At 37.2% G+C, this 25,416-nt stretch overlaps 3 protein-coding genes across 11 annotated transcripts in view; 1 reads left to right on the forward strand and 2 right to left on the reverse strand.

Annotated features, from left to right (window-relative positions):
• The window catches only part of SCLT1 (sodium channel and clathrin linker 1), a 278,459-nt gene extending 258,019 nt beyond the window's left edge, over positions 1 to 20,440 (reverse strand). The window contains exons 1-2 of the mRNA XM_037830653.1: positions 19,911 to 20,440; positions 3,016 to 3,083 (exon numbers count right to left, since the gene is read on the reverse strand). Of these exons, the coding sequence (XP_037686581.1) occupies positions 3,016 to 3,083; positions 19,911 to 19,944 (102 nt within the window). The 5' untranslated portion in view covers positions 19,945 to 20,440. The remainder of the gene's footprint in view (positions 1 to 3,015; positions 3,084 to 19,910) is intronic.
• A 113-nt stretch (positions 20,441 to 20,553) lies between these two features.
• Positions 20,554 to 25,416, forward strand: part of C3H4orf33 (chromosome 3 C4orf33 homolog) — a 245,173-nt gene continuing 240,310 nt past the window's right edge. For 3 of the 8 annotated variants that reach the window (XM_037830658.1, XM_037830657.1, XM_037830656.1), the window contains exon 1: positions 24,200 to 24,439. In XM_037830658.1, coding sequence (XP_037686586.1) covers positions 24,372 to 24,439 — 68 coding nt within the window. In that variant the 5' untranslated portion in view covers positions 24,200 to 24,371. The other 5 variants (XM_037830663.1, XM_037830662.1, XM_037830659.1 and 2 more) reach the window with 4 other exon arrangements.
• The window catches only part of LOC119529855 (regulation of nuclear pre-mRNA domain-containing protein 2-like), a 32,052-nt gene continuing 29,054 nt past the window's right edge, over positions 22,419 to 25,416 (reverse strand). The window contains exon 2 of one of the 2 annotated variants that reach the window (XM_037830665.1): positions 22,419 to 22,534. In XM_037830665.1, coding sequence (XP_037686593.1) covers positions 22,462 to 22,534 — 73 coding nt within the window. In that variant the 3' untranslated portion in view covers positions 22,419 to 22,461. Of the gene's footprint in view, positions 22,535 to 24,590; positions 24,631 to 25,416 lie in introns of those variants that run through there. The other variant, XM_037830666.1, reaches the window with a different exon arrangement.

Raw genomic sequence — 25,416 nt, forward strand, 5'->3', positions numbered from 1 at the left:
TTTCAAGCTAGCTTAAATGCTACTTTCTTAGAGAGACTTTCTATGACCATTCTACCCAAAATAGGTCTCTGCAACCACCCCATCCCTGCCAACACAACTACATACACGTTAATACTTGATGTGACTTACTGCAATTATAATTAATTGATTCATTCATTCATATCTCTTCTACTGAAGGAGGCTTCTTTGTCTACCTTATTCACAGCTTGGCCTCTAGGGCTTATGTAGTATAGGCATGTACCAAAATATATTTTTTGAATGAAGAAATAAAATTTGTTGAATTAAATGAATAAATTCACCGTGACTGTCTTTCCCCTCCAGAGCCAATCCATACCTCCTTGGCACTATGATTTCATATTTTTTAATTTATTCTTTCCTGTTTATTCCAGGCTATACATTTCTTTTTCCCCAGTAGACTATTTATCTCAACTTAAATTTTTAAATTTGAGTAGAAAGAGAATTCCTCAAGCTAGAAGAGTAAAATATTTTTATGAGGACTTTCAGAGAAAATAAACTTCTTTTTAATATCCAACCCTATCCCCCAGTAAGTACCAAGAGAACCAAAAGACTAACCCAATCCCTCAGTGGTCTCTATTAAGACAGGTATTAGTGTAGCATAGATTAAAAAGAAGATTCAATTAGCCCAGGTGTAAAAAAAAGTAGGGACTGAAGAAAAGAAGAAAAAAAAAGTAGCGCAAGAGAGGGAAATTTTCCATTTATCTTCTTGAATAAAATCATTTTCTTAGGTTTGAATACTTTTCATGCAGTGGCTACTACTACACTCTCAGAGAGCAATTGCCACTTGAAATACTTTTTACTCATACTGAAAGCACAAAGTAATCATATAAAGACAACTAAATTTCACAATAATTCTGAAGGAATCATTCAAGAAACTGTTAAAATATCTTTAGAAGGTTACATACAACTATAAAGAAGGGAAAAGATTTTTGAAGATTAATGAGTTATGAAATTATAATGAATTAAATATTAAATATATAAGCTATTCAACACATTGGAAGACTCCAACTTTCAGTTTATGTCTACAGAACGTATGTAGAGTTACCAAAGGTAACATGTATTTCTCTAAGAAATCATAGTCTACAAAATGGTTATCCTTACACCAATTCACAAAACTTATTCTTATCCAAAATAAACCTAAATGATCATTATATAGTAACAGGACAAAAGAATTTTAAACATCACATATAACATAGTGTCTGTAGAAATCATGTTTGAAGATCCAACTTAAAATACAAGAAATAAATATCAAACTTCTGCAGCTTTGCTTTTCCAAGATTAGAAAAATGTCTCAAAAAGTATGTCTGCTGAACACAAGTTCTGGCAATTTTATACCATCTAGTGTAAGGGGGAGGCATTTCACTGGGACTTCATTTTGAGAAATAAAACTAAAAGGTATGAAATACTTGTATTTCCCAAGCTGATCATGACCCTCACAATTCCAAGACTTCCAAAGGATTTGGTACAATAGATGCTTAAATGATGTTGGAAGATGGATAGGTGGGAAGGAAAGAGAGGAAGGACATAGTTATTTCATTCACTCAACAAATATTCATTCAGTATCTACTGATAAGGAATGTTTTAGGCATTTGGGAAACACATTTAAACAAAAAAAAGGCAAATCTAAGTTTATGAGGGATTTCTGTTGCTAGCAGCAATGACTAAAGTTACAGTGACTAAGAGCTCTGACCAGTGTTCCTGGGTCCCTCATATCCTTTGATAATGGTTTCCTCATACATCTATACCTTCCTTCACTACAAAGCAAACAGAAACAAACCAAAAGAAAATTCTCCTGAATATGTTTTCCAAGAACCAGAATAAAGTTATTGTCATGAAGAACCACAAGGTATGCATTGTATATTGTCAAGGATATAGGCATTACTGCTACAAAGCAGATTTATTTCCCTCTTATTTCATATTACCTCCCCTCTCACTGTCATGACCCATGCAATGTCAGTCAAGATAAACAGTTCTGCAGAAGAGATGGAAGACTGCAGAGGAATCTCAGGCAGTAACAATATGTTATGACAAAAATGAAAGTTAGGAACCAAGATTTGATTCTTTGGAAACAAAAATTGTACATGTAAGAGAAGAACACGTACTTCCAGAAAATTAGGGGAGCTATAATTTCACTGAAGTGTACGCTAATAAGCAAAGGAAGACTTGTCCTTACTTGTCCTACCACCTTTAGGCTTTAATTAATCATAATCACAATGCATAATGCAGGCATATCTGAAGGGCTGGTTAGAATCATAGCTATGCTATCTGTGAAAAACAATCTTTCATAACCAAGTCAGCCATAGCTTCCAGCAGATATGCTGCAATACCATTGCCATCTTGGGCTTTAAAATCAATCTTTTATTTGAATCCTTCTTTCAGGCCTGGGCACTGAGGCACTAAGCAGAAGAAATAGAACCTAAGAATCTGGGTAAAATTTAGAACCTGTTGAATTATGAAATATTCTCTATTTAAATGATTATACCTCTTAGTTGAAGAATGCATAACAAAATAATATAAGAAATATAATATTGTGGTTAACAACATTTAAATAAAAACATTATACCTAAGGAAATAAATGTTAAAAACCATGTCATATGCTATTCATTGCCAATTTATGCTTCTGTCATAAATTGATCATTCAGAGAGTAAAGTATACAACTGGATCTATCTTAAGAAACAATTTTAGGATGTTTCAAAACTTGAATGAATTCTCACTTTAGAATGCAGACATTTTAACATCGTATATAACATGTAGGCTCTAATTCTGATTTTTTAAAAAAAGTTAATTTCTATGGTCAAAGAATTTACATTCATTAAACAAAATCATCAAGCTTTTCCACTTACTAGAATGAAAGTTGTAATCAAAATTTAAAAGTGTTACAGGAAACTTCACATGAGAATAATCCTAAATTGAATTTGTTTTGCATTCATATTTATGTTGATATATGTACACTTAAATTTGAACCTAGTTCATTATAACTTAAGTAATTTACATACCTGTTCAGATGAATATTTGGAAAAATTTTCCATTTGATACCGCCTAAGAACTTCATTTAGTCTCTGATCTGAAACAAAGAGAAAAACCAACTATAGTTCAGAGTAATATTCAATTAAATACTAGAAATACACTAGTTATGATTTGATATAACCTATGCTAAACCTTTAGTTTCCACTGCTTCTCAAAATAAGATGAATCACCAGTTTCAACACATCCTCTTACAGTTTAAGAACAAGCCTTCTAAATGCACCTAAGCCAACTAAGTCCTTTCATATAACAAGTGTTCTTGGATGTGTAGTTGTATTTCTGTGCTCTCTACTTTATTCCACCGATCGATCGATCTATTTGCCAATGTAGCATAATAAGGTATTTATAATAAATATTGTCAAAACTTTGGTATTTTTTGCTGGTTTGGATATATTATGTTCCAAAAGCCATTTCTTTAATGAAATCTTGTGGGGGCAGACGTATTATTCTTGATTAGGTGGAAAAGTTTGATTATTTCCATGGAGATGTAGACCCCGCCCATTCAGAGTGGGTCTTGATTAGTTTACTGGAGTGCTTTAAATAGAGCTGACATAGACCCAGATTCTTGCTGACACTTAGAAACGCTTGGAGACGCAGACAGAAGGACCTTTGGAGATGCTAAGCTAAGAGATGAAGCCCAGAGTTTGCCCCAGAGAACTAAGAGTGGTCCCCTAGACGCTTAGAGAGAAACACCCTGGGAGAAAGAAGCAAAGATGATATTTTGGAGAAAGCTGTTTTGAAACAACCTGGGAGCAAAGGACCAGCAGATGCCATTTTGAAATGCAAACCGGGAGCAAAGGCACAGAAGATGTCAGCCTTCTGCCTTCTCAGCCGAAAAGTGTTCCGGACACCACTAGCCTTTCTTCAGTAAAGGTATCCTCTTGTTGATGTCTTAGTTTGGACAGTTTTATGGCCTTAGAACTCTAAATTCGTAACCAAATAAACCCCCTTTAAAAAAGCCAATCCATTTCTGGCATTTTTGCATAACAGCAGCATTACCAAACCAGAACAGTATTATATTGAACATACCCATTCATTTGTGGGAAAACTGACATGTTTACCATATTGCATTTTCCAATTTGTAAATTTGCTATATTTTTCCATTTTTCTAGGTTTTCTTTTATGCACTCAATAATTTGATCATTTTCTCCATAAACAGCTTGCACATCTTTTGTTAGACTCATTCCTAGGTATCTGAAGTTTCTGTTGCTATTTCTAATGGTGCCTTTCTAAAATTATATGTTCTAATTTATTTTCCTGGTATACAGGATCACAAATTATTTATGTTTGTGTTTACTGAACCCAGCAACCCTGATGACCTCTATTATTTGTTCCAATAATTTGTTAATTTTCTTAAAATTTTTAGACAAGCAATCACATTGTCTACAAATAGCATTTTGACATTTTTTGTTCAATGCTCAGAACTTTTATTTCTTTTTCTTGTCTTACTATGTCGATTTGAACCTTTAATACAATGTTGGATTGTTCCTTTCAAGAAAATGCTTTTAAAATTTGCAATTACATATGACTGTTGTGGATTTTTGCAAACACCATTAATTAATTTGAGGAAGTTTTCATTTACTAAATGCTTGCTAAGAAGTTTTACCATGAACAAGTACTGAATTTTATCAAATGCCTTCTCAACTTCAGTTGAGATTATCACAGGTTCTCCCCCCCTCAATGTGTTAATGCAGTTATTATAAATGAATAGATTTTCTAATGCTAAAATATCCTTCCATTGCTGGGATGAATCCTATAGGAAGATGACCATGTGGTGTACATAAGCACACAGATACATGCACATACATGGGCATACTCATTCCTGGATTCCATCTGCTATTATTTTATTTAGGATTTTTGTTTCTGTGTTAAGAAGAACAGAATTATTAATTTTTATTTTTTGCAAATGTCTTTGTTGGGTAAGAGATAACACAGATACTGAAACAAGACTGCCTGAGTTAAAATCTCAGCTTTGAATTTGTGGTGAAACTTATGCAGAGGTTAGAAATTTTACCTTTATACTAAAAACTACAAAATATTGCTGAGAGAAATTAAAGAAGAAATACATCAGTGGAGAGATATAATTTTCATTGGTCAGAAGACTCAGTATCATAGGATGTGAATTCTACCACAAATTGAGCAATAGATTTAGCTGAATGCCTATCAAAATCGCAGACACTTTCTTATAGAACTTGACAAGCTGATTCTAAAATTCACATGGAAGCACAAAGGACCTAGGATAGCCAAAACAACTGTGAAAAAGAAGAAAAAATTTGGAAGGCTAATTATCTTAAGATTTATTATAAAGCTACAGTAATCAAAATAGTGGAGTGAGTAGTGGTCTCAGATAGACAAGGATATCAGTGGAACAGAATAGATCTCATAAACAGATCCACACATATATGGAGAACCGATTTTTTAAAAAACTTTTTACTCTGAAATATTTTCAAACTTATGGAACAGTTACAAAATAATACAAACCCCATACAGAGAACTCCAGCATACCCCTACCCCCCTAGATACATACAGATCCACCAATTTTAACATTTTTCCACTTATGCTATATAATTCTAGCTATCTATCCATCATTCTATCAATCCATCTAACTGTCTATCAAGATATTTTCTGAACACTTGAATGTAGGTTGTATACATCATTCTCTTTGAACCCTTAATATTGCCACGTATAGTATTAAGAAAAAGGATATTCACTTACATATCCACCTTAAGTGCAGACACCAAGTTCAAGATATTTTAAATTGATAAAAGCTTATAACCTCTATTCAATTTTTTCCATATGTCCCAGTAATGTTGTTTTAAGTCTTCTCTCCTCCCTTGTTTGAGCTCATCCAGGATCATGTACTGCCTTTACTTGAAACTGTCTTTTTAGTTGCCCCCTTTTTTTTATTATGGTAATATATACACAACCTAAAATTTCCCATCTCAACCGCTTCCAACCATAACATTCAGTGGGGTTGATCACATTCACTATGTTATAGTAGTCTCAACACCTTTTGTTTCAGTTTCCTTAGTTGCTCAAGCAAATACCATACAAAAGGATGGCTTAAACGTTGGGAATTTCATGGGTCACAGTTCTGAGGCCAGGAAAAAGTCCAAATCAAGGCATCATCAAGGCAATGCTTTCTCCCCAAACACTGTGGCTTTCTGGGGTTGACTACTAGCAATACTTGGACCTTGGCTCCTCTATCACATGGCAATGTACATGGCAGCCTCTCCTGGCTTCTCAGTTCTCTTCTGAGTTCTGCTAAATTTCAGCTTCTTACTTCCCATGGTTTTTCTATATGTCTGAATGTCATTCTTCTTATAAAGGACTCCAGTAAAAGGATTAAGATCCATCCTGACTGAGGTGGGACACACCTTAACTGAAGTAACCTCATCAAAAAGTCCTACTTACAAAGGGTTCATAGCTACAGGAATTGATTAAGTTTAAGAACATGTTTTTCCTGAGTTACATACAGCTCCACACCACCACATCTTCCATTACTAAAACTTTGCCATCTCCCTCAAAAGAAACCTTATACTCAATATTCGTTAACTCCCCCTTGTTCCTACCCCTCACCCCTGGCAACCTATATTCTAATTTCTATCTCTATGAGCTTGCATATTCTCCAATATTATCTTTGTAGTTTCCATGGGGCTTAAATTTAATATCCTGAATTTGTGACAATCTTGTTTGCTTTGATATCAACTTAACTTCAATAATATACACAAACTATGTTTCTATACTCCGCTATCACCCCACCTTCATGTACCTCTTATAACAAATTACAGTTGCCTTTTAGATCCTGTAGGAAGTAAAAAGTATAGTTACAAACCAAAAATATAATAGAACTGGCATGTATATTTACCCATGTCATTACCCTTACTGGAGAGCTTTATTTCTTCATGCAGCTTTGATCTATTGTCCATTGTTCTTTCCACCCGCAGAACTCTCTTTAGTATCTCTCATAGGGCCAGTCTAGTGGTGATAAACTCCCTCAGCTTTTGTATATATGTTAATATCTTAATCTCATCCTCATTTTTGAAGGACAGTTTTGTTGGATACAGAATTTTTGGTTGTCAGTTTTTTGCCTTTAGCACTCTAAATATGTCACACACTGCCTTCTTGCCTACGTGGTTTCTGATAAGAAACAGGCACTTTATCTTATTGAAGCTCCCTTGTATGTGATATGTTGCTTCTCTCTTGTGGCTTTCAGAATTCTCTATCTTTGGCATTTGAAAGTTTGATTATAATATGCTATGGCATAGATATATTTGTTTTTTTTTCCTGTTTGGCGTTGTTAAGCCTCTGGACATGTATATTCTTCCAGTCTCTGGTTAAATTTGGGAATTTTTTAGTGGTTATTTTTTTAAATAGTCTCTCTTTCTTTTCCTTCTGGGACTCCCACAATGTGTATACTGGTATACTTGATGGGGCCCCACAGAGTCCTCAGGTTCTGCTCACTTTTCTTCATTCTTTTTTCCTTCTGCTCAGAATGAATGATGTCATCCAGAATGAATGATGTCAAATGTCTTATCTTTAAGCTTACTAATTCTTTCTCCCGCCAGCTCCAATCCGTTGTTGAGCCCCTCTAGGGAATTTTTAATTTTTGTTACTGTGGTCTTCAGCTCTGGTTCCTTTCCATAACATCCATCTCTCTACTGATATTCTCTTTGCTTTCATCTATTGTTTTCCTGATTTCCTTTAGCTCTTTGTCCACATTTTCCTTTAGCTCTTTGAACATATATAGGATCTTTTTTTTTTTTAAGTCTTTTTCTGGTACATCCCAGGTCTGATCCTCCTCATTGACAGTTTCTAATGCTTTAATTTTCTCCTTTGCCTGAGCCATCACTTCCTGTTTCTATGTTTTCTAACCTTTTTTGAAACCTGGACATTTTGATATTTTAATGTGCTATTACTGGAATTTAGGCTGAAGTGTCTGTTCCTTAAGCTTGTATCCAGCTAGTGTTATGACAGTGCTTTTCTTGAATGCCAGGAGCTAGCAAAAAAAATTAAGAAGAAGAAGGGAAAAAGAAAACAGTTTTCCTAGTCTTTGCAGATTGACCTGTGTGAGTGTCCTCCTTCAGGGCTTATCCACACAAAGAGATTAGAAAATAGCTCCAGGACAAACCATATGGGACCCCTATTCTTTCTGTGCATGTGACTTGTCTACAGTATGTACAGGAGGCACTGGGAATCCCCCATTTACACAGTTCCAGATGTCTCCTCTTCTCTAAAACAGTTTACTCATGGTCCCAGCCCCAGGCAGCAGAACATGACTCTCTCCACAGCATTTTGTAGGAGAGTTCTGTGAGCTGCTTTCCACATGCAGGGCAAGTTCTGAGATAGCGAGTCCCTCAGGCCACCACCAGATAGACTGGGCCAGACACACATGCTCCCACTAAGTGCATGAGGGTTACTCTGCTACCTGTGGAACCAGTACCAGGGATCCCACTGGGGGCATGGGCTGGCTCTGCACTGAGCCAGTGAGAGGGGAGAAGAGTTCAGCCAGGGCACCATAAGATCCAACCACTTTTATTGATTTGGTGCTTGCCCTGTTACTGCAGTACTTTAACTCTTTTCTGGAGCCAGTTCTTGCTTGTTGTTCGAAGCTTCTGTGGAGGCAGTGAGCTCTGAGGTGTCTTACTCTGTCATCTTGATCAGGGAAGGGCCTGGACAACTGATTTTAAACAAAGGTGCTCAATGGAGAACCAACAGTCTTTTCAATTCATCATCCACATGCAAAAAAAAATAAGCCTTGACCTTCATCTTGTGCTTCAGACAAAATTTAACTCAAAATGGACCAAAAATCTTATTGTAAAACCTAAAACTATAAAACTTATAGAAGAAAACACATAAGAAAATCTTTGCAGCCTTAGGTTAGGCAAAGATTCTTAGATATAACACCAAAGGCATGAACCATAAAAGATCAAATTGATGAACTGAACTTCATCAAAATTAAAAACATCTGTGCTGAGAAAGACAACACTAACAGAATGAAAAGAAATACTCTACCACCACTACTCGTAACCACCACTACCAGAATGAAGACTTTGTTCCTTAGCTTGCTATGCAAGTTCCTCTTTGAACTGGTGTGAGAACTATCATCAGATCTCCTTTCTCAGGTGGAGGGAGAAGAATGTTAGAATTTTATTCTAGTCAAAGTTTGGTTGATGCGGAGTTGCCTGTGGCTATGATGTGTATACCTGAAACAGTAATTAGCAAAGGCAAGGTCACATGGGGCTGCCAGCTGAGAAGTACCAAAACAAACTGTCTTGAGTTGGGCTACTAAATCCAAATAGAACAAATAAAAAAGGCAATCAAGATCAACAGAAGTAAATGTAGGGAAGCTGGAAAGGGCAAGGAAGTGGATTCTTCCCTGGAGTCTCTACAAGGGAACACAGCCCTGCTGGCACCTTGATTTTAACCAAGCAAAACCCACAGCAGACTTCTGCCCTCCAGAACTGATACAGAGAGCTGGGAACATATAGTGCCTGTGAATCACCAGTATGCTCATGCAAATAACAATTTCCCACAACACTGAAGAAGAAGACCATATGAAAACAAAAAGGAAGACAGAGCTTGGACATTTGAAAAGAATGAAGTTGGGGGTGGGGGGCAGGGATCCAAGACAGCAGATTAGGAGAGAAAGAAGAAAATTTTCTTTCATCAAAAATAGTAGATAAAGGACAGAAAGTGCTCCAGAACAGCAGTTCCAGGGTTCCACCACCTGGGCAGGGACTTCTATATTCATAGTGAGTGTGCACTTGGAGAAACCGAGTTTAAGTGTTTGGCTGGAACATCACCAGGGAATGGGTGGCTGGAGCCAGCTGACGGCGAGCATGGGAGTAGCCTTCTATACCCTGGGAACCCTCCTCAGTACCTGGCATGGGTGATAACTTTTCACAGACCCACAGCCAAGAGCCCCCATGCCAGGAACTGGCCATTGGAGCAAGCAGATGATCGTGGAAGGGGGTAACTTTCCATGCCCCATGCAGCAAACTTTGCAGCTGACTGGGAGACAACCCTTCACAGCCCCACAGCTGAGAGCTTCCTTGAGGGAATTAGGGACTTGGCAGGCTTGTGATGGTATCCATTCTTCCTCCATGGAAGTCCATGGTGTGCACAGCCTACAGGCTGGGGTGCCACACAGAAGTGCCAGGAGCCCTCCCGCAATCCCAGGGACTTTAGGCGTATGGCAGAGAGGGACTGTAGGGCATCTGAACTGGAAAGTAAGATGTGTAGCTCTGCAGCCCCGGAGTACTCCATTGTGGACCCAGGAATGGCCAGGACTCCCTGCCAAACTGCACAGGCCATTTTTCCTACCCACAGGGCTGGAAGTCCCTAGTGCACATGAAAAACTGGTACACTGATTGGACCTCCACATGATTTGGACCCCTACTCAGTACACAGAAGAAACCGGGAGAACGAGCATAGGGTAAGAGGTGGCTCAGGAGTGCCATCTGCTGGTATGTCAGTGAAAGTGCATTCCACCAAGTTGTAGCTCTGTAAAATTATAGATAAATGTTCAAATAATCCTTATATCCTAAAAGAATGCTATCAAGATAAGCAAATGCCAAGAAGCCAAAAACAACAGAAAATTATAAAGCATATGAAGAAACCAGAAGATATGAATAACCCAAATGTCCAAATTAAAAAGCCAGAGAAGACACAGATGCTGGAACAATTCACCAAAGAAGTACACACAAACATCAATATCATGGCTCAGGATATAAAAGACATGAAGAGGACTCTAGAAAAGCATGAAGAAGATTTTGAAAGAGTAATAACAACAACAACAAAAAAATAGCAGATCTAATGGAGATAAAAGATACTGTTGATCAAATTAAAGATATTCTTGAGACACATAACACCAGATTGGAAGAGGTAGAGGAACAAATTAGTGATCTCAAGGGTAGGGTGATGGAAAGTGAAAGCACAAAAGAATGAATGCTGAAAAACAATAAAAAAAAATTTGAAATGGATCTCAGGGAAACGAAGAGAAAAGGGCTAGGAAGAATGTTCAAAGACATTTTTGAGGAAAACTTCCCAACCCCTCTAAACGACATAAATATGCCAATCAGAGATACCCAACGAACTCCAAATAGAATAAATCCAAATGAACCCACTCTGATACATATTCTGATCAGACTGTAAAATGCTGAAGAGAAGGAGAAAGTTCTGAAAGCAGCCAAGGAGAAGTGATTCACCACATACAAGGGAAACAACATGACTAAGTAATGACTACTCAGCAGCCACCATAGAGGGGAGAAGGCAGTGGTATGACATACTCAAAATTCTGAAAGATAAAAATTGCCAACCAAGAATTCTTTATCCAGCAAAGCTCTCCTTCAAAATTGAGAGAGATCTTAAAATTTTCACAGACAATAAAATGCTGACAGAATTCACTAATAAGAGACCTGCCCTATAAGAAATTCTAAAGGGAGATCTACCATCTCAGGAAAAAAAAAAAAAAAAAAAAAGGAGAGAGGAGTCTGGAAAAGGGCACAGAACTTAAGAGTTTTAGTAAGGGTATATTAAAGGAAATAAAGAGAGAGAGAGGAGAAAAAATACAACTGACAAATAAAAACCAAAGGATAAGATGGCTGATTCAAGAACTTCCTTCACAGTAGTAACACTGAATGTGAATGGATTAAACTCCCCCATTAAAAGATATAGACTGGCAGAATGGATTAAAAAATATGAATCATCAATATGTTGTTTACAAGAGACTCATCTTAGACCCAGTGACACAAAGAAACCAAAAGTGAAAGGATGAAAAAACTATTCCGTGCAAACTACAGCCAAAAGAAACCAGGGGTAGCAATACTAATTTCAGATAAAATAAACTTTAAATGCAAGGATGTCATAAGAGACAAAGAAGGACACTATATACTAATAAAAGGGAAAATTCACCAAGAAGAAATAACAATCAAAAATGTTTATGTACCCAATCAAGGTGCTCCAAAGTACATGAGACAAACACTGGCATAACGAAGGAAGCAACAGATGTTTCCAAAATAATGGAGGATCAATAAGGAAACTGGGCATCTAAACAACGTGATAAACGAATTAGAGTTAACAGATATACAAAGAGCATTACATCCCAAATTACCAAGATATACATTCTCCTCTAGTGCTCAAGGAACTTTCTCCAGGATAGATCATATGCTGCAGCATAAAACAAGCCTCAATAAATTTAAAAAGAGTAACATTATTCAAAGCACATTCTCTGACCACAACGGAATGCAAGTAGAAGTCAATAACCATCAAAGATCTACAACATTCACAGATATCTGGAGGTTAAACAACACATTCCTAAACAATCAGTGGGTCAAAGAAGAAATTGCAAGAAAAATTGCTAAATATCTAGAGACAAATGAAAACAAGAACACAACGTATCAAAACTTATGGGATGCAGCAAAGGTGGTACTGAGGGAGAAATTTACAGCTCTAAATGCATACATTAAAAAGGAAGAAAGAGCTAAAGTCAGAGAACTAATGGAACAACTGAAGAAGCTAGAAAATGAACAGCAAACTAATCCCAAAGCAAGTAGAAGAAAATAATAAGGCTTATAGCAGAAATAAATGATATGGAGAATAATAAATAAATAAAACCAAAAGTTGGTTCTCTGAGAAGATCAACAAGATTGACAAACCCTCAGCTAGACTGAGAAAGTCAAAAAGAGAGAAGACCCAAATAAACAAAATAATAAATGAGAGGGGGACATTACAGCAGATCCAGAAGGAATTTAAAAAATCATAAAAGGATACTATGAACAACTGTATGTTAACAAACTAGATAATTTAGAGGAAATGGATAATTTCCTGGAAACACATGAACAACCTAGACTGACCAGAGAAGAAGTAGAAGACATCAACAAACCAACCCCAAGCAAAGAGATCCAGTCATCAAAAAGCTTCCTACAAATAAAAGTTCAGGGCCAGATGGCTTCACAGGGAATTCTACCAAATTTTCCAAAAAGAAATGATACCAACCCTACTTAAACTCTTCTTAAAAAAAAAAAAAAAAAAAAAAAAACTGAAGAAAATGGAACACTATCTAACTCATTTTACGAACCTAACATCACTCTAATACCAAAACCATATAGAGGTGCTAAAAGAAAGGAAAACTAAAGGCCAATCTCCCTAATGAATATACATACAAAAATTCTCAACAAAATACTGCAAATCAAATCCAAAGACACATTAAAAAAACATACACCATGACCAAGTGGGGTTCATCCCAGGCATGCAAGGGTGGTTTAACATAAGAAAATCAACCAATGTAAGACAACACATTAACAAATCAAAAGGGAAAAATCAAATGATCATCTCAATAGATGCTGAAAAAAGCATTTGACAAAATTCAGCATCCTTTTTTGATAAAAACACTTCAAAAGGGAAGAATTGAAGGAAACTTCCTCAATATGATAAAGAGCATATATGAAGAAAACCCACAGTGAGCACAGTACTCAATGGTGAGAGATGGAAAGCCTTCCCTTTAAGATCAGGAACAAGACAAGGATGCCTGTTGTCACCACTATTATTCAACATTGTGCTAGAAGTTCTGGCCAGAGCCATTTGGCAAGACAAAGAAATAAAAGCCATTGACATTGGAAAGGAAGAAGTAAAACTGTCATTATTTTCAGATGATATGATCTTATATTTGGAAAACCCTGAGAAATTAACAACACAGATACCTGAGCTAATAAATTCAGCGAAGTGGCGGGATACAAGATTAATGCACAAAAGTCAGTAATGTTCCTATACATTAGAAATGACCTAACTGAAGAGACACTCAAGAAAAAGATTCCATTCTCAACAGCAATGGAAAAAAATCAAGTACATAGGAGTAAATTTAACCAAGGATGTAAAAGACCTCTACACAGAAAATTACATAACTTTACTAAAAGAAATAAAAGGGAACCTAAATAGATGGAAGGATTTTCTGTGTTCATGGACAGGAAGGCTAAACATCATTAAGATGTCAATCCTACCCAAATTGATCTATAGATTTAATGCAATTCCAATAAAAATTCCAACAACCTACTTTGCAGACTTGGAAAAGCTAGATATCAAATCTATTTGGAAGGGAAAGATGCCTTGAATTGTTAAAAACATTGTAAAAAAGAAAAACGAAGTGGGAGGACTTAACACTTCCTGACTTTGAAGCTTATAGTGAAGCCACAGTAGTAAAAACAGCATGGTATTGGCACAAAGATAGACATACTGATCAATGGAATAGAATTGAGAATTTGGAAACAGACCCCTAGATCTACAGTTGACTGATTTTTGATAAAAGCCCCCAAATCCACTGAACTGGGGCAGAAGAGTCTCTTCAACAAATGGAGCTGGAGAATTGGATATCCGTATCCAAAAGAATGAAAGAGGACCCCTAACTCACACCCTGTACAAAAATTAACTCAAAGTAGATCAAAGACCTCAATATAAGAGACAGTACCATAAAACTCCTAGAAGATAATGTAGGGAAACATTTTCAAGACCTAGTACTAGAAGGTCACTTCTTAAACCTTACACCCAAAGGACAAGCAATGAAAGAAAAAACAGAAAAATAGGAACTCCTCAAATTTAAAAGCTTCTGTACCTGAAAGGAATTTGTCAAAAATTAAAGAGGCAGCCAACTCAATGGGAGAAAATATTTGGAAACCATGTATCTGAGAAGAGACTGATACCTTGCATACATAAAGAAATCCTACAACTCAACAACACTAGTACAAACAGCCCAATTATAAAATGGGCAAAAGATATGAAAAGACATTTCTCCAAAGAGGAAATACAAATGGCTAAAAAAACACTTGAAAAAAATGCTCATTTTCAGTGGCTATTAGGGAGATGCAACTCAAGACCACAATGAGATACCATTTCACACCAATAAGAATGGCTGCCATTAAACAAACAGGAAACTACAAATTCTGGAGAGGATGTGGAAAAATTGGAACTCTTATTTATTGCTGGTGGGACTGTATAATAGTACAGCCACTCTGGAGGACAGTTTGGTGGTTCCTCAGAAAACTAGATATCGAGTTACCCTATGATCTAGCAATTTATCTTCTCGGTATATACCCAGAAGATCTGAAAGCAGTGACACAAACAGATGGCAGCATTGTTCACAAATGCCAATAGATGGAAACAATCCACATGTCCCTCAACAGATGAGTTGGTAAACAAAATGTGGTATACACATGGTGGAATAGCACACAGCAGTAAGAAGGAACGAGGTCATGAAACATATGACAACGTGGATGAACCCTGAAGACATAATGCTGAGTGAAAGAAGCCAGAGAAAAAAGGAAAGATATTGTATGTTACCACTTATGTGAACTCTGTAAAAAAATGTAAAAAAATGTAAAATAAGTGTCTTATTATGTAGAATACAGGGGACCTAGAGATAGTCAGAAGCTAGGGAAGGGGGAATGATAATCTAATATGTACAGATATGATAATGAACGTGATCTTAATGGTATAGGAATGGTCAGGTGTGACTAAGGTTCGTTAATGGGATTATAAGTATCATTGATGCACTGAAGGCGAACATGTCTGTAAACGGTTGTTAAAGGCATGTAACCCAAAGAGTAGCACCAGAAACCTAAATAATTGTTAGCATGATATACTGATAAGGTATGACACTGGTGCAGAAGGTTAACAACAGAGCGGTATGGAAAAACTACCCATTACATTTTAAAGAATATATTTAATAGGAATATTTTGCCAACTCTACAATATTAGGGATGAATAATTTGCAGCTGATAAAAGCTCTGGGATGTATTATGTTACGATAACTGTTTAAAGTTGAGAGTGATGATGATTGTACAACTAAGTGAAGATATTGTTAAGAAACTGACTGTTTATCCTAGGATAGAATATATATTAAGTGAAGTTAGGAACCCACTTCTTAATAAATCATGCCCTGTCTGTAAGGCTTGCCCCTGTTAAATTTAGGGTGGTAAATAGGAGGCTGAACCCTCCCATAATAATGCCTAAGAGGCACCTCCAGGGAACCTCTTTTGTTGCTCAGATGTGGCCTTTCTCTCTCTAAGCTCAACTCAGCAAATAAATTAATTAACCCCCACCCCCCAAAAGGGACATGGCTCCCAGGGGAATGAATCTCCCTGGTGATGTGGGACATAACATCCAGGAATGAGCCTGGCCCTGGCAGCGAGGGATTGAAAATGTCTACTTGACTGAAAGGAGGAAAAGAGAAGGGTAACAAGCTTTGGTCACAGTGGCTGAGAGATCCCAAATAGAGTCAAGAGGCTATCCTGGAGGTTTCTCTTATTCAAGCTCCAGCTAGACATCCTAAATGGCCACAGTTTGCCATGCCCTTACCAATAGCAGTCCCCAAATACCTAGGTCCCTACCTGAGAGTCTATCAAAGGTTCACTCAGTTTTATCTTTCAGAAACTTAAATCCACCAGAGTGTTCCTATACCAGACGAGTCCTAAAACCCAGAGGCAACAGCCTCTTTAAGATTAACAATCAGATGCAGCCCACTTCCCCATACTGTCAACACCCCCTTTCAATATGAACAAGTTAGGGTGCTCACTGCCTAGATACCCCTGAAGATGGAGGAAGAGATTAAGCTAGAGGAAGGTGTGACGGTTAGGTTCATGTGCAACTTGGCCAGGTGATGGTGCCCAGGTATTTGGTCAAGCAAGCACTGGCCTAACCATTACTGCAAGGACATTTGTCATTGCTTACTAAACCAGAAGGCTGGTTTGTAAAATCATCAGTCAACTGGCTGCAGCTGTGACTGATGATGTCAACAAAGGGCATGTCTTCCAAAATGAAAGAATGCAGTCAGCTGGATAAAGACTCTTAAGCGAGACAGATAGAGAACTTCACTTCTTCTTCGCATGACCAACGAAGCATTTCCTGAGGAGTTTGTCCAAGTTGCCAGTTTGTTTCCTGAGGAGTTCACTGAACACATTCATAGAAGTTGCCTGAGGAGTTCACTGAACATCTTCACTGGAGTTGCCAGTTTGCTGCCTGCACTATGGAATTTTGACTCATGTATACCCACAGTTGTGTGAGACACTTTTATAAATCTTATATTTATAGATACCTCTCATTGATTCTGTTTCCCTAGAGAACGCTAACTAATACAGAAGGGGTAGCAATAGAGCAAATTCCAAAGGATGCTACAGACTACAGTTCCACCATGTCATTTACCTCCTTCCAGTCATTCCAACACCCCAGCATCCAAAAAAATATAATTTATACAAAGTTTCAGTATTCATAGACCTTTGTTAAATCTTATCTCGTTTGTTGCTACCCCTTCTTCTCACTTAATCTCTTTCTTCATCTTCAGCTATGTTTAAGCAGTGAGCACCCTAACTTGTTTAAGTGAGAGGAGGGGGTAGCAACAAACGAGATAAGATTTAACAAAGGTCTATGAATACTGAATTTTTATGTAATTATATATATATATTTGGATGCTGGGGTTTTGGAAGGGCTGGAAGGAGGTAAACGAAATGGTGGAACTCTAGCCTATAGCATCCTTTGGGGTTTGCTCTACAGCTACTGGTTGAATTGTGCCTTGAAGGTCTTCACCTTTCTGTATATACCTTGTATTGCATAATAGGGAAGGGACTGAGACTGTGGAATGTAATCCACAACAATTTTTGAAATTACTTACATAACTGCTTGTTGAGCTGTACATCCAGAGTTGACACCTTTCTGTATGTATATTTTACAATAATGGAAATGGCTGAAGTTGTGGAACTGTGACCCATGACATTCTTTGAAATCTGCTAAATATTTGTGAAATCGTACTTTGAAAGTTATCACTGTTATGTATATATGTTAAAGTTCACAATAAAAAAAAAAAACAAAAAGAAAAGAAAAGAAAAGAAAAGAAAAGAAAAGAAAAGAAAAGAAGTAAATGTAGAGATGGTCAAAGATAGTGGGAGGAAAGCAAGCCATCTACATTTACCTAAGCTGGTGTTCCAGTAGTTTGCCTTATGGGGTAAGCTAGGTCCAATAAAAGGGGAAAAATGGGGAAGTTCATAGACACTGAACATTCATTCTCATCTCTTCATGCAAACTTTATCATTCTATGGATAAGCATTATTATTTCAAGCATTTGAACCTTTGCTCCTTCTGCTCCCTCTGTCTGAGATTCCATTCTCACACTTGTTTTCTAGTGCACTACCAAACATTTTTTCAAGGAATAACTTACTATGCTTTGTCTGTCTCATTTGGTTCTCTCAGGTATTTTTGGACCACAGTTATACCTAAGAATTCTGGCTTGCTCATTCCTTTAAAACTCATAGTTTCTGACTACCTCAGGTACTTTGTTCACCCTATCCAAGCTCCTCACCACCCAATTCCTGTCCCATGCCACTCACATGGTGGCCAGCTAGTCCTTATTGGGTGGGGATCTTCCCACCTCAAACCTAATACTGGTAATGTTCTAGTGTCATTAGTGTGTCATTAATAATTTAAGGTAATATATACAGTACACTTAATATGTGCTAGACATCATGCTAAATGCTTTATTTATGTCATCTTATTTAATCCTTACAACAACCCCATGAGAGTTATTGTGTTACTATACCCATTTTATAAATGAGAAAATTGATGCACAGAGAAGCTAAGTAACTCGCCCAAAGTCAAAGACCTAAAAAGAGGTAGAGCTTGGATATGGTTCCAGGCAGACTGAACTGAATCCAAAGGCTGAATTCTTAACCATTGGTCTATAATACATCCTCTAAAAGGGAACTCACCACCTCAACTTTCTCCTAACTTCACTGTTGCTCAAGCTAAAAACTTGAGTTGCCCTCTATCTCCTTCTCTGAAATCCCCTGATTTCCAATCTCACTATGCCTATTTTAGTTCGCTTCTTTAGCCAAGTACACTCTGCCAAAATGTATGTTCCTTTTAATAGACAGACTGGGCTTTCCAAATCACAATTTGGTCATGTCAATCTTAATTTCTTTCAGTGGTTCCTATAACCTGTGCAATGGTCCAAACTCGTTAACACATAGCAAACAAGGCCCTTTAGTATCTAGCCCCATTTTACTCCTTCAGCATTACCTGCCATCCTCTTTTATAAACCTCCACGTTTCATTCAAGTCATCCTTCTTGCAAGCCTTTAACAAAGCATATTTCTCATCCCTTGATGTTGCAAACACTGTTCTATTTGGGATGCCCACACAGTTTTAAATCTAGTACATGCATATTAATACCTCAAGTTTCACCTCAAATGGAACCTTTCCTGAACACAGTTTATAACAACACCATAATAGTTAATATTTGTCTAGCATTGACTATGTGTCAGATACTATTCTAAAGTCTTCATGTATTTTAACGTTCATTTAATCTTTCCAACAACCCAATTCGGAAACTCAGACAAAAGTGTTAACAATTGCTGCCACTTCAATGTATTCATGAGGGTTATATATCTCTTTCCCCAAATTAAATTCTTGGAGGGTAGAATTGTCCTCTTCATCTTTGTAGCAGCTATGCTACAAATAGAAGCAGAAGGAGCTCAATAAACATCATTCCAATGAATGGCCAGAGCAGTGCCTCAAAGTTCTAACAGCACACTTGGAAACTCTTTCTGGCCTCTAATTTCTTCAGAGCATGCGAGGAGCCTAACAAACGTCTAGTTCTAGTGGAGTCCCATGTAAGCTCAAGAAACCTACAAGTATTTACAGAACTGTCATGCTCAAGTATATATACATTCTTAATGTACGCCACCAAGGTTTTTCTGATGCTAACTTCTTTAGGTTGTTACAAATTTCCATGCACAAAACAGGCAGTCAAAAAATATCAGTTGGTCAACGATGACGATATTAAACATTACCTAAATGAATTCTCAATAAAGGAATATGGATCTTACTTTGATCTCTCAGAAAGTCGATTTCTGTGGCCATTTCGATCTAATTTTAGTTAGGAGTTTTCACCACCTTTGCCTCCCTCAGAATGACACCGAGTTCGCCATGCGAGAAAACAAAACTAAGACAACGCTCCAGAGGTTGTCAAGCACTTGAGCGGTGTAATCAGTATCCTCCCCACGCGGCGTCAACAGTCCAGCCGTGCCTCCTTCGTCCGACTCCGAGCCGACTCTTTGGCCCAGGCGCTAGACTTCAGCGTTCAGGTTTGCAGAGGACGCGCCAAGTTAACTCTCTTCCACGTTCATCCGAATCCCGTCAGGTTGGGAAGGGGGCGCGGACCGATACAGGCGTCCCACGGCTCACTGGAGGTTGTGTCAGGCCACCTAGGCGAGCGTCGTAGAAACCGACGGGAAGCCTGCTGGCGGCGTCCTCCGTGGAGGGCGCGGCGCCGCCAGAATGGCCAGGCAGCCCGGATCCAGCCGCGGAAGTCCACTCGACCCGCTCTGCGACTTTGAAACCGGTGCCCCGGACCGCTCCTTGGAGACGGTTACACCGCCTTCGTCATCACGCAGGCGTAAGCACTGACGGCATCACGCTTCCTGGAGTCCTCGTCCACCATTGGCTATCTGTCGAGCGACGGGCGGAGCCGTGAGAACCTGTATGACAGTGGACTGAGCCACCCCCGCTGCACCGCGGGCAACCTCGCGGGCCAGTGTTTCCGTGTGACCGGGTCTGGTCGGTTTTCTTTTTGGTTTGGTTTGGTTTGAAGAAAAATTCTAAAAATGTAAACATGGGTAGTGCATCAGATACATAATTTTAAGGCCCCCAGTATCTTTGGGTTACTGTACAATGCGGAGTGTGTAGAAAGGGTAAAGATTCCTGCGGTTGGGGGCGGAAACCCGAGTCCCGCACCCACATTAACCTTCTGAAAGATTTGTGGGTATGGATTTGGCAATCTCCAGGAGCTAAAAGCCGTACTGCAGAAATCGCCCCTTAAAAAGGTTTTTGGAGGTAGGATGACAGTTCTTGTTTATACTTAACTCTGGGGTAATGAGGCATGCAGTTTAGAGTTACTCGAAAGATTCTTCAAATTCAGCATTTATTTCGAGTTAAGTTAGCAGCCTCAAAAAGAAGGAAGGAGAAAAGCTACATTTTTTTTGAAAGGAAAAATTCGGCAAAATTTTACGTTTCTTAATGGATTACAATCCCCATTTTTATAAATTGATTTTGTCTGGGTTCAACTTTATGGGTTTCATTTAACAGTAACATTGCAGGAAGTCTCAACACTAGCAATAAAAGCCTGACTTGAAGCTAGCCGCTAAATTCAGTGTTTTTTAATCAATTATGTATTTTTATTTTATTTTATTTTTGTGGATTGAATTAAAGTTCCACTAATTAGACATGTTATAGATGCAGTTTGATTTGGCCTTTTTGTTTGGTTTTGTTTTCTTGTACTTATAATGCTAGATAATCTAAGTAATGTTAGCAAAATGTATTAAGAAATTAAAAGGATGTGTCCAGTTGTGTCCAATTAGGCACTTGAAGACCTGTTGTGAGCCTTATCCATACTCCCAATAAGAGAATGAGATAATCACTTCCTCTAAAGAATAGCAGTTAAATATGAAAGTGTAGTTAATAGGCATCAAAAGGTTTGATTTAGCTTTGATCAGAGAAGGATGAACTTGATCTGGTCTTTAGTAACCGTGAGATTAACACACAAACTTGTTGGAAGCAGAAATTGAGAGGGCAAGTTCCAACTCTTTTTGAACTCCAGTTTATTACTTTCTTCATGAATCTCTCACTGCCTCCCCAATGACGTGCTTGTACTTTCCCCTACACTGGGCTGAACCTTGTATATTGTCATATTGTGATTTTAAGTGTGCTCTCTCTGCCTCTGTGTGTCTAGCTTTAGAAGGTGCTCTGTTATTTGTTAATTGAATGAACATGTTGTTCATGTTATGTTGGGACCTCCAAATAAAAATGTTTGTAGGCATTTGAAAATACAAAGTTGCAGTTCAGGTGGCCAATATTAAATTATTTTTTCCCACAATAAGCACATGATTATGATCTTGCCTGATGTCCTCTTGACAAATTAAAACATATTTCCTTACCCAGCAAGTAGAGATACTACCTAAATTTAATCTGAAATAAAATCAGTGGCAGCTTGACATCAATCAAGTGGTTACAAAGTTAAGTCTACATTTACACTAAAAGTTGATGAGATATATTGGTGTGGGTGAAAGCAAAGAGTACTTTCTGGAAATAAATGATGAGTGGTCTTTGCATTGTACAAATTGAATATCCAGCACTGGAATTTTTATGACTACACTTGAATTATTTGCCTTGGATGATCATGGTCAATACAAGTCATAGTTTTTCTGTGTGTGCTTATAATTTTACTGGTTGAACTTTGGAATTTTCAAAATAATTTTCATCATGAGGAATCAAAATTGTTATGAGTCCATTTATCCTTAAAATATTCCCTCTAATGTTTCTCCTTTTTAAAACTTCCCCTGAGTTCACCCACTTCTTCCAAGACAGTTTCCCCCTTAGTACTCACTTCAGGTACCTTGCTACAATCCTTGTCATATTGTTTTGTAGTTTGTCTCTAGAGGCTCCATCATTATGCCTGGAACATAAAAAGGGCTCAATAAATATCTGGTGAAGGAATTAATTTAAAGTATTCAGTGAATGTGCATGGAAAGTATATATTAGTGTAAATTGAGTACAGGGAACAGGAAGTTGAATACTCAAGTCACTATTTCATGTTTTCATGTTAGATATTTTTCTGCAAAAAAGAAATCTCTTAAAATGGATATATTTCACCTATTTTAATTTATTCAATAAATTGACATTGAGCTCCTTGTACTATGTGCAGAGCATCACAAAAAATACAAAGTTCAAAGTAAACATGAGGGTCAAACTGTATTTAACCTTTTCTGATATAATGAAAACTCTTAAAAGTGATTTTTAATGTAATTTTATTGAAATATATTCACATACCATACAGTCATCCAAAGTTTCATCGTATAGTTGTGCATTCAGCACCACAATCAATTTTTGAACATTTTCATCACTCCAAAAAATAAAAATGAAAATAAGAATAAAAATAAAAGTAAGAGAGAACACTCAAAACAACCCATACCCCTCCTTAAAAGTAATTTTATAAAACAAAAACAATTGTTTTGGTAAACTAACAAACACAAAATCTGTTTTTCCCCAAGGATGTTTTAAGAATAATGTTATAAACAATACATTTAAGCTGAACCATATGAAATTGCCTATTTTCTGCAATTTCATATGATTTAGCTTAATATTTACTTGAAAATATTTGTATAACGGCAACACACCAATGTAATATCTGCTCTTGCAGATTGAGAGAAGATGATAGTGACTTCACTTGAGCATGTGGAATATGCACATTCTTCTCGAGGTAGCTGTGAAGTTCAGATGCTGTGACTCATTGCTGACTAAAGCCCACTGATCCTATAAAAGTTTTGGTAGCTGTCAGTAACCAAAATACAGTGATTCTGTTATTCGGAAATACTACAGTTCTGTAACTTACCACCTTTTCTTAAGAAGTTGAAAACTTTATACAGGATAATGTTATGAATTTATATCCAATCCTATACAGAAACAAAATAATTCCACATTGTCTTGAGCGAAAGAGACACTTAAGCTGACAAATGCTGTAACTACTGGGACAGTTAAGATTGAACCAACAAGAACGATGAACCAGGAACTCTGTCTCTAGGGTACTTAACCATATTTTATGATCTCGAGGGTCAGTTACACTATCCTGTCTCATAGTCTAGTTTTCTATAAATAAAACTACCTCAGAAATATGTAGTTTTGATTATTTGAACCAAAGAATATTCCCTTTAGGCAAATCTATATACTTTAATATAATAATAGCTAATCTTTTTTGAACACTTACTCTGTACACTGTCCTAAATGCTTTATACATATATTAATTCATTTAATCCTCACAGAAACTAGGTGCTGTTTTAAAACCTTTTTTTTTTTTTTTTTTTTTAGTAACTTGCTGACATTCACACAGCTAGAAAGTAGCTGAGTTGGGATTTCGACCTAGGCCTTCTGGTTCCAACGTCACAATTCTTAACCATTATGTATATGCTCCTCATTAGTGTAATAGAATTTACATCTATTATAATATAATTCATGTTCTCGCCTATATATCCCGTTAGCCTTTAGTTGTATTAAATGAATTATGCTGTATGTTCTACTGTAATCTTAATAATTTACAATTGATTTACAAATTGTTGCACAGTATTAATATTGTTGTTACTCTTCCTTCTTTTTGGAGAGAACTGCTTCAACTTTGGTGCAATGATTAAAAGACTTCATGTGTTCGCCGTTGTCCTTTCTACGGCCCTAGAAAATCGGGGCACTGTTTCAGCCGTCCAAGTCCCTCCCCCGGAGCGAGGGGCGGCTGGGCGGGGCCTATGGCTGAGTCCTCTCTAGGGACCTCCGCGGAGGCGGCAGCCAGTCTTGGACTGAGAAGAGCTTCCCGGTCTGTGTTCTCTTCGTGCCGGCTTCACTCTGTCATACCTTGTACCTTTGCCCAATCTTGCTAATAGCATTTTCTCTGGTATTTTAGTTCTCAGGGGCCTCCTCTTGCTGGTTCAGTTTATTTTTTCCCACTTTGAGGCTGGCTTCCCTGTATCTCCGTTTCTCTTTTAAGTGGGGGAGGGGGAATGCAAACTGCAAAGAAATAATTACTGTGGTAAAACGAAAGAAAATTTTGTGAATAGATGAATTTGGAAGTTTTCCTTGCCGAACGTTCTGCTGAGGAAACACGTTTTCCGTAACTTCCTTCTTTTAACCTTTGTAGATTTTTTTTTCCCTCTCTCATTTTTTAATGAAGGAGGGTTCTCTCTCCTCATTTCCTTCATTTCCTTCCAAAAGGCCTTTCCATAGTACAACTTAAAACAAAAAAATTGAAAAGTCTTTTATGAAAACTTAATTTGAAGAATAGAGGTTAAAATGTTGCAAAATACTGATTAACATTAAACATTCTTTTAAGAAAGTCTAAACAGCCAACAAGGAAATTGCTTAACAGGGCGGTGATTATGTTGAGAATATACATTCAACCTTTTTAGAAATATTCAAGCCCTGCAAAAAACAGAAGCACGAATAAGAATCTAATTAAAATCAAATGGATTTAAAATTTACTAATTGAATTGTGAATTTCAATTTTATAATTCTGCTAGAGAAAAAAAATTCCAAGTTTCAGTATTCCTGAGGAAAATTATTTACTTACTGCTTAATGAGATAATATTAGAAGTATTTTAGAGTTGTTATTAACATTTTGAGGATTATGGACCCCTGTGAATAGCTGATGAAAGCATGCTTCCTAGAGAAAAATACATTTATACAATAATTTCTATAAAATTCCAAGGCCATAAATAACCATAAGTACAAGTATCTTAGAATGACATTTAGGAGTCTACCCTTAGCCAAGTAAGGTAAGGTAAAATAAGTTCTTCT

The sequence above is a fragment of the Choloepus didactylus genome, chromosome 3 (assembly GCF_015220235.1).
Source record: "Choloepus didactylus isolate mChoDid1 chromosome 3, mChoDid1.pri, whole genome shotgun sequence".
In the NCBI taxonomy this organism is placed as follows: domain Eukaryota; kingdom Metazoa; phylum Chordata; class Mammalia; order Pilosa; family Megalonychidae; genus Choloepus; species Choloepus didactylus.